Raw genomic sequence first — 13361 nt, 5'->3', positions numbered from 1 at the left:
AGGGCTGTTCACATCATTTCATCTCCCTTCCGCCTTAAGTAATGCGACTCGGGTGCGAAAAGGATGTCGACGTTTTGTTTAAAACAAATGAATAACAGTCTAGCTCAAAATGGGTCATTTCCGGTCGGTGTTTCCCGTTATGTGTTGTTGCGGGACGCTTGTCGTTTTTCTTGCGAAACGAAGTGAAAAAACTTGCAAAATAGCGGCAAAAGTTTGTCCAGTTTGTGGCCGGGGGACGAGGATTTATGAGGGTAAGTTTTTTTCTGGGCGATTGGGCGAATGTTTCTTGAAATTGATTTGAAAGTTTGGATGGTGACGGGCCCATTTTCCGAAAGTCTCAAGGCGGATTCTTGTATTATTATTACATTCTCCATAAATAATAAATCCGTTTAAATAATCTTCGTGTCTATAATTTATGCGCCCGGGTATGATTATTGATTATTTTCAAAATACTTAACTGACAGCTGTCAGCATTCTTTTGGCATCTGATTGAATTAAAAATGGCCACTTTCGCCATGGCAACTACGATTGGCATGATTTAAAACTTTGAATATAAAACTAACTTCCTCAACGGAGCTCCAAACACGAGGTCTCATAGCCAAAAGAGAGCTCAAAGTAATCTCCTCCCGCGTCATCTTGGGAAGGCTGATGCAGTACGCGCTGTTTTCGAAGACCACAACACAAAATATCCCCCCAAATATGCTGTGGACCACAACTCGAACAGTGACCAGAAGACGGAGGCCCCCACCCCTACCGCCCGATAGGACGAAGGACAAGAAGCCCACCCCACACCCCAAAGGCGCTACCCAGAGACAAGAAATAATCCCTTGTCTCTGGCGCTACCAGGCCTTAACAAGGATTGTGCATTTCTTCAAAATTTCATGTTAAAATAAGTTTGCTAAATGATGTTCAGTGCTTCACACGACAATCCAGATGTAACAATTGGTACAATATATATTTTTATTTTAGTTAGTTAGTTTTATATTCAAAGATTTAAAATGATATGAGGGCCATTTAAAATAGCCATTTAAAAACATTAAATTGACGAAAACTAAACAATTTTGGAATAGACAACTTTACATAAACTTACCCTTGTTTTTAATTCAAAGTCAATTCCTGGGTTTCAGTCATTTATTGTCTCTATTTATCAATTAAAATACGTTTCGGTGTATTTTTCCACCATCATCAGTTTTTATGTGTAGCGTTGTTGCTCCGTTAAGCATTGGCATACATGTTCTTAAAAATGAATGAAAAATAAAAATTGATTTTGATTTGGAATTGAAACACAGCCAGGAAAGTATGTACAACTTGTTTTTAATACTGAATAAGATAAAATGATCAAAAATGGGGATTTCCATTTTAAAAAATTGATGAGATCAAATTTTTATTGAAATTCCATTAAAGTAAGTCCTTTTCAGCAAGAAATGTGATGCAAATCACCCTTTTGAACCCGCGACCTTTTTTGAAATTTTGGGTACAAAGTTAAATTTCGTTTGCGTGTTTTTTTCAGCAGTTTGCATTATTTGAAAATCTCCCGATGATGGCTCAAATATAGCCGAAACTTTATACATGGCTACATTTGTGTTTTGCGAAAAAACACTGTTTTGGTCAAAATTTTTTTGGCAAACGAAAAAAAATTGTTGGCTAAAATCAAGGCCTAGGAAAAAAATGATTTTTCCGCAATCTATCGATCGAACCAACCCAACACTCATACATCTTATACAGATTAGCATTACGGTGACCACAAAACTTTTCAACTCTACTTCAGTCGCTATTTGGCTCTAAAATGTTCGGTCTATTCTCTATTGTGGATGGGTTCTAGAGGCAATCAAGCAGCGTGGAAAAGCTATCGGAAAATAACGATGCGCGCGAAAATTTGATAGAGGAAAACATTGAGTCGCGAAACGAAAATCCCGGCTGAAATTTCAGTCGGTTCAGGTCGTTGGGGAAATTAAAGAGCCAAGTGGTGGCTTTAGGAATTTTCCGAGGGATTTGTGGCTGCATTGAAAACCCCATTTCCGTAAGTAAAACTATGTTTTGTAATTCAGATGCATGCATCGCTCGGACCGCATTTGGTAATCGTCCCAAGAAAAATCGAACTTCCACTGCGAAAAGCTTGTGCTCGAAGCTACTGGTTAAATAGACATTGAAGTATCCGAATAACTGTGTGAATTTCCTTTTCTTTCCATGCTAGATGCTAGATTTTCCGTTCTATTTGCCAGTAAACAATAGATAACACATGTTGCGCTTGTTTAAACAAGCACCAGTCTCCATTTATTAGTTCATAATTCAATTCAAGGCTTTGCAGTCGATCCACCCAATCAATACTCATGTATCTACACGTTCTGTTGAGTGCTTTATCGTTTTTTGCAGTCAGTTTCATCTCGAACCATAATGTAAGTACTTAATCCTTAGGATTAATCAACGAAATCTTCCACCTAATCAGCACCGCAATTAATGGTTCGTGTAGATTATTCAATTACAATACAAAATTCATTCTATTTTTAGTAAGCTAATCAACATGTAAACGTATAGCGTACATGAATGTGTGGCACGTAAGTCAGCAATTGGGACAGCGATACCATCGCTGACCGTTTTAGTTTGGAAATTTTGCGTGATAGCGTCGTGTCATGCCTAAAGTGCTTTATCTTTAGCAATTTCCCTCGAAGGCCAGCATGGGCGCCACTTAAAATCGAATTTTTCCGAAACTTTTTATCGATAAGCTCACGTATATTCTAAACCGACTTATGTGGAAATTGATAGAAAATCCCGAAGTTTTGTAATTTTATCCACGATGTCCACAAGTTTTCGTTCCTTTGCTTTAGTTTTTCAGTTGATAGGGTTTGTCGGAACAAATTTAGCTGATTATTGTCGCAGAATAGGACTTGGCAGTTGATAGAACTTTTTAAATTAATGAAAAATTCAAAAAAAAATCGTTTAGGTTTTCATTGTGATTTGCCTGAAAAAGCAGATTATTTTGCGATTGTACTGAAATTTCCAGAGCATTTAGATCCAAAATAATTTGCATTTTCCGAACATTTTAAGCGTTTTTTGATCGGTTACGATCTTTATCCGACGATTTCTGCTTTATTATTGACCCAAACACTTTATAAACGCATATTTGTGTCCTTCTTACGTCGAAAGGAATCGATTGAGCCCAAAAAATACGCATATAAAATTTCGATTTTTGGTCGAAATTTTTAATATCTTAAATTTTGAATCAGTTTCAGCTCACGGACGCGAGGAATGCATCGAACTCATTGAAAAAAATGTTTCAGATCCAAAATAATTGACATTTTTGGCACATTTAAGCGTTTTTTGATCGGTCACTATCGTTATCCGACGATTTCTGCTTTATTATTGACCCAAAAACTTTATAAATGCATATTTGTGACCTTCTTACGTCAAAAGGAATCGATTGAGTTAAAAAAACACGCATGTAAAATTTTGATTTTTGGCCGAAATTTTTCTAGGGTGGGCGGTCCGGAGAATTTTTTATTCCAACCTTTTCTGAGACACTTTGTATGCACATACAGAGAAACTTCGTATGTTGGAATGTTGGGTGTGGTGGAAACACTTGGGGAACGGAAGTCCTATTAGAATCACCGTGTATATGTACGATAATGGCCTGTGAAGTGTTTTAGAATGTGCAAAACTTGCTCGCTGGAAAACTCCGTTGTACATACACATGGGCTATTTTTAGGCGTTAAATGTGTGCGGTTGAAATTGATTTTAGCACAACTTTTACATTTTTCAATTTTTGATGTTTGCTTCTGTTCTTTGCAGCGGTCGCTTAGAATGACCGACGACAATCACCAATACAAGCTACTCTACTTCGATTTGCCTGGAAAGGCCGAACATATACGATATATATTTGCGTATGCCGGTGTCGAGTACGAGGACGAGCGGATTCAAAAAGACAAATGGCCTGAAATTAAAAAAAGTGAGTATATCGTTCGGGATTGCAGTTTTTTCCGATTGAATTTTCACTGATGGGCATTTTTGCAGGTACTCCCTATGGCAAAGTGCCCGTACTGGAAATCGATGGTCAGCAAGTAGCCCAAAGTAACGCAATAGCCCGATATCTGGCGCGCAAATTCGGCTTAGTGGGCCAGACCGAATGGGAGGCTTTGCAATGCGACGTTTTGGTCGACACACTTGGCGATCTTCAGGCTGGTAGGTTCACACCGTTGTTTTCCTTTGGTTATTGCAAACTTTGGACCTGCTTCTTGTTGCAGCCGTTATGCAGATAATGAAGGAACCAGACCCAATTAAACGCGAGGAAATCCGAGCCAGAGTTACCAAGGAGGAATTGCCGTTTTATCTATCGAAGTTCGAAAAAATCGTGCAGGAAAATGGCGGATTTTCCGTGGGGAGTGATGTAAGTAGATTTTGCAATGGTTTATTAATTATTAGTGGCGTACGACAATCGTATGATTCAAATAAAAAAATCCATAGAGATTTTGATACAGATACGTGAATTGCACTAAGCAATCGGACTCTAGACCTCTATTTAAACCATATTCTTATAGATATTTTCGAAAGGGGAAATCTTCTGCTCGAACCAAAAATTGAAGATCGAATCTTCAGCAACAGAAAAACTAATTCGATTGGAAAATAGTCGAACATTGAGAATTGATTAAGTATACGCGTTTTTCAGTTTTTACTTCTTAAAGTCTCGGTCTTAGCGTGGCGAAACAGAAGCCATAGTTAATTTAAAAAAATTAATAACATAATAAAACGGCCGTTAACTTAATCTGTCGTTAAATACGACGGTACTACCGGCTATAATTGACGAAATTGAAACGTCCTATTGGCTTAATTAATACGTGATAATGACGTAGATATCACGTCTGTTTTGAGGCATTTCGCTCACGTCGTGCGGATGCGACAAATTCACGTCGTGTAGAAGTCATAAAGACGTAACTTGGTAACGCCAGTTGTATATTTTATGACGTTTATCTCACGTTTAGTCTGGGTCGTTTGGCTGCCTGGGAAACTTGATCAATTTTAAACAACCTCTACTTGTTATTTAACGCGCAATACCCGACTTAGTCATTTCAGGTTATTTTTTTAAGAGCTTTGTTTATCTAATAGATTTGTTTTCTTTTTTCTACAAAACTGCGTTAGCTTACTACGGCTAATAAAACTACGAAACGATTTACAAAGTGTCAGTCGGCGCCCTTTTCCCAAAGTCACTATGAAAGTACGTACTTGCCGTAAGTGGGTCTAAAAAACATTCAAAATGACCCCATGGTGCATTGATTCACCTTAACACATTTAATCTTTAGCAAAACCTTGAAAACTTTTTTTGAGTCCTATTTATGACATTATTTTTGACAAACTCTTGATAATTTGATTATTCCACTGGTTTGGGAAATCGATTATTCACTTTCCTCGAAATTGTACATATATGTATATTACATAATAACTTAAAACAATTCAATATTCACAACAATCGTGAAACCAGCGTTTGGTAAAATTTAGTCTACAATAAATCACATTCAAAAAGCGTTGGCAATGCTTCGTTACAATACAAAATTTGCGCTTCTACATGCGATAAAACGCTAATAATGTGCTGAAGAATGAGACGATTAACAATGAAATTCCGCTTGCATTAGTGCTGACTCCAGTGCTAGGTTTATCAGTAACGTCCGTTGGGCTAGAGCTCGGGTCCGAAGTTGGAGTAGAAGAGCTGGGGTCAGAAGAGCTGGAATCGCTAGTAKTTGGAGTAGRAGMGCTGGGGTCAGAAGAGCTGGAATCGCTAGTATTTGGAGTAGGAGCGCTGGGGTCAGAAGAACTTGGATCGCTAGGGCTCGGGTCCGAAGAGCTGGGATCGCTAGAAGTTGGAGTAGGAGCGCTGGGGTCAGAAGAACTTGGATCGCTAGTGCTCGGGTCCGAAGAGCTGGGATCGCTAGAAGTTGGGGTAGGAGAGCTGGAGTCAGGAGAACTGGGGTCGCTAGAGCTCGGGTCAGAAGAGCTGGGTCCGCTAGTAGTTGGAGTAGAAGAGCTGGGGTCAGAAGAACTGGGATCGCTAGAGCTCGGGTCAGAAGAGCTGGGTCTGCCAGAGTTTGAGTCAGACGTGCTGGATGTACTAGAACTGTCGTCGTCTCTTAACTTAGTTTTATCAACTATATTATTGAGGATGAGAGGATTGTCATTGCCTTCACCATAAACTGAAATAAGAAAAAAATAATAATTTAAAAAAAGCCTTGCAAGCCCGATCAAACACGAATACTGACAGATGTGATCGTCTATCAGCCCCGAATAAGTTTGGAAACAATACATAACTATACAGTGTTGCGTAGAATGTTTAAGAAACCGGCCTTTGCTCGGAAACTACTAATAAATATGGGGCTTATTTGTGTGCAATGTCAACGACTGACGAGGTGGACATTCTTAGTGTCCATGTTTTATTCCTGAGACGGTTTTGTTGTTGAAAGTTCGCACTGAAGGCAGACATCGCATCTTCAATAAAATAATTATGAGAAATAACACAAAAGAAGCTTAGGAGACTGCAGGTCAACCACAAAGAACGTTCTGTTTTTTGGAACTTGCATTAATTTTTCTTGGTTTTTTTTGGCAATAACTCATTAAGTCATGCAGGCGAAATTTACGATCTGGATTAGGTTTAAGATTTGACATTTATCTGATATGTTGAAATAATATCGATCAACTGCTAATCCCGATAACATAGTAAAGATGCATTAACGTAAACAAATAGAGACAATCTCCCAATTCACTCAAAGACAAACATTGATATGCATTGTATGTATGAGACGTATTGGGTTAACGGTTTCGCAATTAAATTGATAATAATAATGAGTTGATGAAAAAGGAAGGGAGTCAAGTGCTCTCTCCTCCCTAGTTCCCCTAGATCGTGCCAGTTTCCAAACTATCTTTCCGCCCACTTGTCCAGCACAATACGGATTTTTTTCGCAAAGATGGAAAGACTAGAAACCGAAAGAATTCACTGACCGCCTTGAAGATTCCTACTTAAAAGTCGTTCTTACATTTTGACTTAAAATGAATCCACGTATGGATTGAAATAGCCATTAAAAACCCTCAGTACCTATGCAATTGAAAAGCATAGAGAGTGATTCAAAAATATTCTACACCTTTTCTATAAGGAACCTACGCAAAACAGTCCTTACAAGTTATCTATTGTGATGTACCACAAAATAAACGCATTCATAAAGTAAATTAAACAGCAAAAATAATTAACTCACCAAAATCGATTTGGCAAATTCCAACTGAACACCACAGGGTTACCAGTGCGAAAAAATGTAAGGGGGCCATTTTCGTAGTCTAAGCACTAATAAGTTGTTTTTGCATTCGGGCCACCTATTTATAGCTTTATTGATTGATTGTCCCCCTCCCTGAACTGTTTTCGAAAATTATCGGGGAAAAAATGCTATGACAAACACGCTGTGGGATAATAGATCAGTATTGATGCACTTTACCAGGGAAAAAAAGTGCTGGCATTGAGTTCAAGTGGTGATAATTTCGATCAGGCTGGAAATGGGGTTTTTGGGAGCGCTATTCCAAGTACATTTCTTCACAGTACACCTGTATTGAATGAATGTAATTTTTCCTAGAATTGCAAGACGTTTGATTATGATTCTCTCTCATTTTCTTTCTGCTGTATTGAGTTCTAGTGTCCTTTAGGGGTTTGTCCCAGCTTGGTTTTAGATACGGTTGTTGTTAAATGGGAAGAAAAGTGGTTAATTCTGATCTCCTCCAAACCAAAGCCGCCATCAGGCCACGCATGTCTACTTACCTTTTATTCCTAGAGCGATGGATAGAATTGAAGAAACGAAAATTGAGAAAAAGACAACTTTGACAGCCTTTGCTTGCAACTGCAAGTGATGAGTACCCTGATTTTGGGCAAGCGTCTACATCAGAACAACCAAAAGGTCATTTGAAACCAGAATAGAGGAACATAGAAGAAACTTTAGTTTGGGACAAGTGGAAAAATCGCATAGCCACTAGTGCTTGCAAAACGGCGAGAATCATTTGTTTTCCACGCCGGCTTAAGTCTTGAAGCTTTCGAGAAAACACCTCTGAAGATGCAGGTCATTCGTGCTTGCGATACGTCGGGAATATTTTTTCCATCGCGGTTTCAAACGCAAATGCGAAATTGCAACTGAACAAACATTCAAATTGGGTTTTTCGGGTTGAAAGCGCGAATTTGTTGGGTGCGTCTAGATGAACCTTCGATCCTCTTCAATATTTCCCCAATAGAGACACAATCATTTTCTTGATATTATGTTGACAAAGATTGTGGTAAAAAGAAGTGTTAATTATTTTGAAATTAAAAAAAAAATAAAACAAGCTGTATTCAATTATTGTTGAATTTCAATGTTAATTTGATTGTTCTCTCCCTTCAGATTACTTGGTCCGATTTGGTTTTTGCCGTGCTATTGGACCAATTCGAATCGATGTACGGCAAAACGGCCCTCAACGGTTACCCATCGCTGAAAGGGCTGAAGGACAAAGTTCACAACATTCCCGGCATCAAAAGTTACTTGGAAAAGCGGCCGCCCAAATCGCCCATGCCCAGACATTAGATTTGGCTTGTAAGGTAACTCTTTGGTTTCACTTTCATTGATTCGAGATTTTTTTCTTGTTGTTTTGACTATTTGCTTTTGATTTGGGCACATCAGCCCATTCTGGAGAACGTTTCCTTAATGTAGCGGAATATTTCATTAGTGACCCAGTGAGTGTCGGGATGCCAAAAAATCCAAGCTTTTCAATCAGTGGTCGATTGATTTTGTTCGTTTTCGGTTGTTCTTTCCTCGGCTGGTTTATTGATTTTTTTCGAATAGCCATCGGCCCATCAAAATTCACGGTTTTTTGGCATCTGTTGTATAATCTTGAGTATCTACTTAGCAAGTGCACACTAATCACTACCATGTTATCAAACTCTTAGGAGTTCTTAGTTCGGATCACCATAGTGTTTAGCCGCCGTTGTGTATAGCTGATAAATAATTTATTTTTAGAGTACATATTAGCGTTGGAATCTATGTTATCAAATAAAGGTTTTTTTGTCTTTGTGTCTTTGAATGCCCTCGTGGCCTAGTCATCAACTATCACTGATTAGATCGATCCATCAGTTGATTTGTTGTATCTTTTAATATTTAATTTATTGCGTTGTCAATAGGCCTGGGTAATTCAGTGAATTTTTATGAGTTAACGCAGTGCTGCGTAAATATCTAGGTGTTTCAACCCAACGCAGCGGCGCAGTAATTCAGTTCTGTGGCTGGGAAAATGTTGATCACCTTTTTTTTACTTGTTTGCACTCTTTCTTCTAAACGCTCAATTTTCTAAACTTGCAATTAAAAATACTGACAATCTTAAAGTATTTTCTGCGAAAAATTATAAAAGACATTTTCTTAGATCCGATCCTAGTTTGTTGCCTTGTAAAAAGTTTTGGAATTCGGTTCAAGCTTTAAACAAACTTTGAGACAAAAATCAAATAATGTTTGACAGAATAAACAATAATTATAATAATAATAAATAACAGAATAAGCGAAAACTTATAATAAATTATTTGGAAAACTCGTCACCCACATATTTTATGTCGTTTTCTACCGAAAGTAATTAGGATTATCTTGAAAAAAAAACGACCCAAGCAAAAGTTTTCAAAAAGTTATTGAGAAAATTAGCCGCCCTCATTGCTCTGAAGACTTTTAAAGTTTCTTTAAAATTTCCGGTCTTTCAAGTTTTGCAACAGTTTTTATTAAGCAATTAATTCTAGGCAATAACGCATTATTTTTTAGTTTTATTTAATAATACTGATAATCTTCAGATATTTCCTGGGAAAAATTATAAAATGAATTTTATTGAAACACTGGCTTCGTTAACAGCCTTGTAAAAAAAATTTCATTCGAATTTCGTGCAAAATCCGAATTTTTTTCTGGATTGTTTCCCAAAAATATTTCCCCGACCAAAACAAGCGAAACGTTATAATCAATTATTTGGAAAACTCGTCACCTTCGTCGCGGTGGATAATCTGGGTTTTTCAATTCCGGTTTCTTCACAAGTCAATATTTCTCAACAAAACTCTCTCTAAACAGAAAAACGCAGTTTGTTAACTAATTAACACTCTGGCAAACCCAGAGTGTTATGCAAAAAAATTAAGAGATCGATTTTACAAGAAAACTCGTCGTGTTCTTTATCGTTTTTTTGAAATTGTCAAAAAATATCAAATTGAAATAAAGTTCTCTTTTAGGTTAAGAGTTATAACTCATTAACCGATGAGATAAAGCTCATTAACTCAGAGAGCGGCATCAACTCAAAAACGCAAGTCAACACAGTGTTACCGCGGCCTAGTTGTCAATGTTGCGGTTTATTGCCCAGTTGAGCTTTGTCAATACTAATCGATTGCACACGGTTGCCGAACATCCGCATTTTTCCCAACTTGACTACAAATATGTATATCCCATTCCTTCTAATCCCTCAATAATGACTCTAACCCACTCATCAACTGTTTGCTTTGATCTTTGTGGTTATCTGCATATTCAGTTCATGATATCGATTTGATTCTCATTAAGTCTGTTATCTGTGAAATCGACTTATGGCTGATATAATATGATTAGGTATGTGTTACGGTGAAATGCAGACCACAATTGGCAAAGGGCCCTGATGAAGTAACGCTCTCTGAGTGACGAATCCAATATTACATTGTTTTTATATTATACCTACGTGCAATCAGTTGCCCCCACCATAATATTGATAGCTAGAATCTTGGCCATAGATGTTCGTTTAGCGAACGAAAGTGATTTTTTGCTTGATAACGGTTAAAGAGAAACTGATTTGAAACGAAATTTGCACTTATATGCAGACGAAAGTCGCTCACGTTGAATCACCCTGTATATTTGCAAAAGGAACTCCAGATTCAGCCTGCCCCTCCCCCTGGTATATGTGTGAAACAACTCTAAGACAATCTGGCACCTTTCACCAGGGACACTCTGTATAGAGCAAATCAAGGACAGTTTTGTAAAAAAAAATATATTTTATTAATCATGTAAATAAAAAGTAAGATTGTCCCTAGTAATGGATAAATTACGAACACTTTTGAAGTTTAGCCTCCAGAAACCTAAATTACATAAAAACAATTGATAATATAAACAAAAAATACATTATGGAAGGTGGCCTGTTTGAAACAATTCTGGTCACTTTTTGCTACCCCACCGTATACCATTCAAATAGTGCCAAGTCAGACACTTGAAAGTGTACCGGGTGTCCGAATGAAAATGGAACCTGAAAGTTTTTGCAAAACCATCACCACCAAAAGTTAGCATTTTGGGTTATATATATATTCAGAAATTTCCTGTTGTATTAATCCATGTACTTTTTATAGAATTTCCCAAACTCAGCCTATGAATTTATTATTCGGACACCCTGTACTCTGCGGGGCAACATTACATCAGCGCTTGGACTAGGGGGTATGAATGCATTAGTGATGAGAAAAATTGGAGATTATGCAATCAATTTATCGATCGATTAATCCCACCACTGTGTATGGTATTGGCCCCATCACGCTCTAAGCCACCAGAAACAGAACCTTCCTATAGCTATTTAAATAATATAAATACTCTCTTAGGACTCGATATGTCTTTTAAAAACTAGCAAGGACAAGTGCGAATAGAGCGAGGAACTCGCTCCACTGCCGCAAAAAACTACGCAAATTACGCACCGAAAAAAAATCACAGCTTTCAAGGGGACGCGAATCAGTCCCCATTAGGAGCAAATGGCTCAGAACGTGTTCTGAGGCCGGTTACACTCCCAGGTGTTCAGGTACACAAACGGATTTTCTGGATCTCACCGAGCCCCGGTTGAGCATGCTCGATCTGATCTCGCCCCTAAACGAGGCTCTGATCGAGGGCCTTGTGGAACTTGACCTTTCAAAGGCCGGCTTCTCTGGTTCAGACCTGCAACGAGATTAAGTAGATGGTTGTACTTTGAGCGTGAAGCGAGTTGGGTTACTTTTTGATGCATGGAAAGTCCCAGATTTTCTGATCCATGCCGAAGTTTTCGCCGTCTTGTAGGGTCTGAGGCAGCTCCTGGTCTAAGGTTTCCGGCAGGAATAGAGCTAAAATGCCGCCGGTTATGCCCAAAACTCCCAAAATTAGAAGAGGCAGCGAGATGTCAATGTGAGCCTGGAATTGGTAGTTGCTCTGAGTCCGGACTTAATCCGGGATAGAGACTTACCAAATAGACGACGAAAGGAGCGACTATGCTGGCCACATAACCCATGATGTGAATGAGAGCCACGCCCTGGGCGCGCACCACTGTAGGCAGCAATTCGGCAGCATATTGCAGACCAATGTTGTAGGAAATATTGATGGCAAATCTGCCCATGATTGCTAAAGTAGCCGATGGCACTCCTAAGTCCAGGAAAAGCGGGCATTAGATGCGACGAAGCGTCTTTTAATGGAAAGGGCTCACCTAAAGGCACGACGGTGGCCAAAAGGCTGAAAATTCCGCTGACCACCATGGACCCGCACGCCAACCATCGTCGCCCCCACACATCCAGAACAAACGTTAGGAACGTGTCCGCTGGAAACTCAGTGGCGCTGGCGATGGTAAAGGTGAGGAAAATATCCAGGCCCAGGGTGCCGACGTTTCGGACGTGGCCGTCAAACACCAGCGAGATGGCCATCCAGAGCAGGATCAGGATGATGGTGATTTTTCTCAAACGGGGCGTCTTGAATAGATCAAGAACGGTGTAGTTTTTGCCGCACTCTTCCTCCTGCTGAATCCTCACACAAGTGTCCTATCGAAAGTCATAGCAAATAGTGAAGCTGCACGATTCAGCTGGGCGACTACATTTTATATACGAGGGTTGCATGCAAATTATAAGCACGGCATAAGTGCAGCAGTTGCGCAATGTTTTTACCTTGAATCGATCATATGTTTTGTCATCAACAGTTCTTTTGTTGATCCTGGCGAATTTCCTCAGAATTCCGATGCTCTTGTCGAACTGTCCTTGCGACACCAGCCATCTAGAGCAAAAAAAATGAGTCATGATAAACTGGCGTAAATTGAGCCAGTACCTGGCGGATTCTGGGACGATCCAGGGGGTTAAAATCGCTAAGGCAAGTGGCGCGCTGGTGACGTAGCAAAGCATCTTCCAGTCGGCCACCCACAGGGCGATCCAGGGCAGAATGGAGGCGGCAAATGTGAAGAAAATAGCAATTGACATGTTAGCGACGAAAGTCCTCCATTTAGGTCCCACATATTCCAATACTGAAATGATAATGACAGAAATGAAGAAGTTGTAATTGAATTATCAGACTATGAACGCTTTCACGGCCGGTTAAATCACATTTAGGAATGTTTTCCGGGCTTTGAAG

The 13361-nt window shown here is 39.1% G+C and overlaps 3 protein-coding genes across 6 annotated transcripts; 1 reads left to right on the top strand and 2 right to left on the bottom strand.

Annotated features, from left to right (window-relative positions):
- Nucleotides 1-165: 165 nt before the first annotated feature.
- LOC109543303 (glutathione S-transferase) lies at nt 166-9052 on the top strand. 3 transcript variants are annotated; one of them, XM_019912947.2, is made up of 5 exons: nt 166-251; nt 3787-3943; nt 4009-4176; nt 4239-4381; nt 8391-9052. In XM_019912947.2, exons 1-5 carry the CDS (start codon nt 246-248, stop codon nt 8568-8570), a joined length of 654 nt encoding a protein of 217 aa, XP_019768506.1. In that variant the 5' UTR covers nt 166-245; the 3' UTR covers nt 8571-9052. The 3 variants fall into 3 exon arrangements, with proteins under 3 accessions (XP_019768506.1, XP_019768507.1, XP_019768505.1); XM_019912948.2 differs by lacking the exon at nt 166-251 and adding an exon at nt 1769-2020; XM_019912946.2 differs by lacking the exon at nt 166-251 and adding an exon at nt 2217-2396.
- On the bottom strand, nt 5404-7418 carry LOC125505673 (putative protein TPRXL). Of its 2 annotated transcripts, XM_048669957.1 has the most exons (3): nt 7230-7418; nt 5746-6176; nt 5404-5700 (listed from the first exon to the last, which is right to left on the bottom strand). In XM_048669957.1, exons 1-3 carry the CDS (start codon nt 7297-7299, stop codon nt 5551-5553), a joined length of 651 nt encoding a protein of 216 aa, XP_048525914.1. In that variant the 5' UTR covers nt 7300-7418; the 3' UTR covers nt 5404-5550. The 2 variants fall into 2 exon arrangements, with proteins under 2 accessions (XP_048525914.1, XP_048525913.1); XM_048669956.1 differs by having other exon boundaries at nt 5404-6176.
- Nucleotides 9053-10997: 1945 nt separating the features above from the next.
- On the bottom strand, nt 10998-13254 carry LOC109543326 (organic cation transporter protein; the record flags this gene model as incomplete). Its single annotated transcript, XM_019912996.2, is given in 6 exon segments — nt 10998-11936; nt 11992-12164; nt 12217-12392; nt 12454-12781; nt 12905-13010; nt 13062-13254. Coding segments are annotated over 6 exon segments (1130 nt in total), but the record flags the coding sequence as incomplete, so codon positions are not given.
- Between the last annotated feature and the right edge of the window lie 107 nt (nt 13255-13361).

The sequence above is a fragment of the Dendroctonus ponderosae genome, unplaced genomic scaffold, assembly GCF_020466585.1.
Source record: "Dendroctonus ponderosae isolate FM_Combo_2020 unplaced genomic scaffold, Dpon_F_20191213v2 Dpon_F_20191213_9, whole genome shotgun sequence".
In the NCBI taxonomy this organism is placed as follows: Eukaryota; Metazoa; Arthropoda; class Insecta; order Coleoptera; family Curculionidae; genus Dendroctonus; species Dendroctonus ponderosae.
Note: the sequence above shows the minus strand (reverse complement) of the source record. Positions and strands in the feature narration are given on the sequence as shown.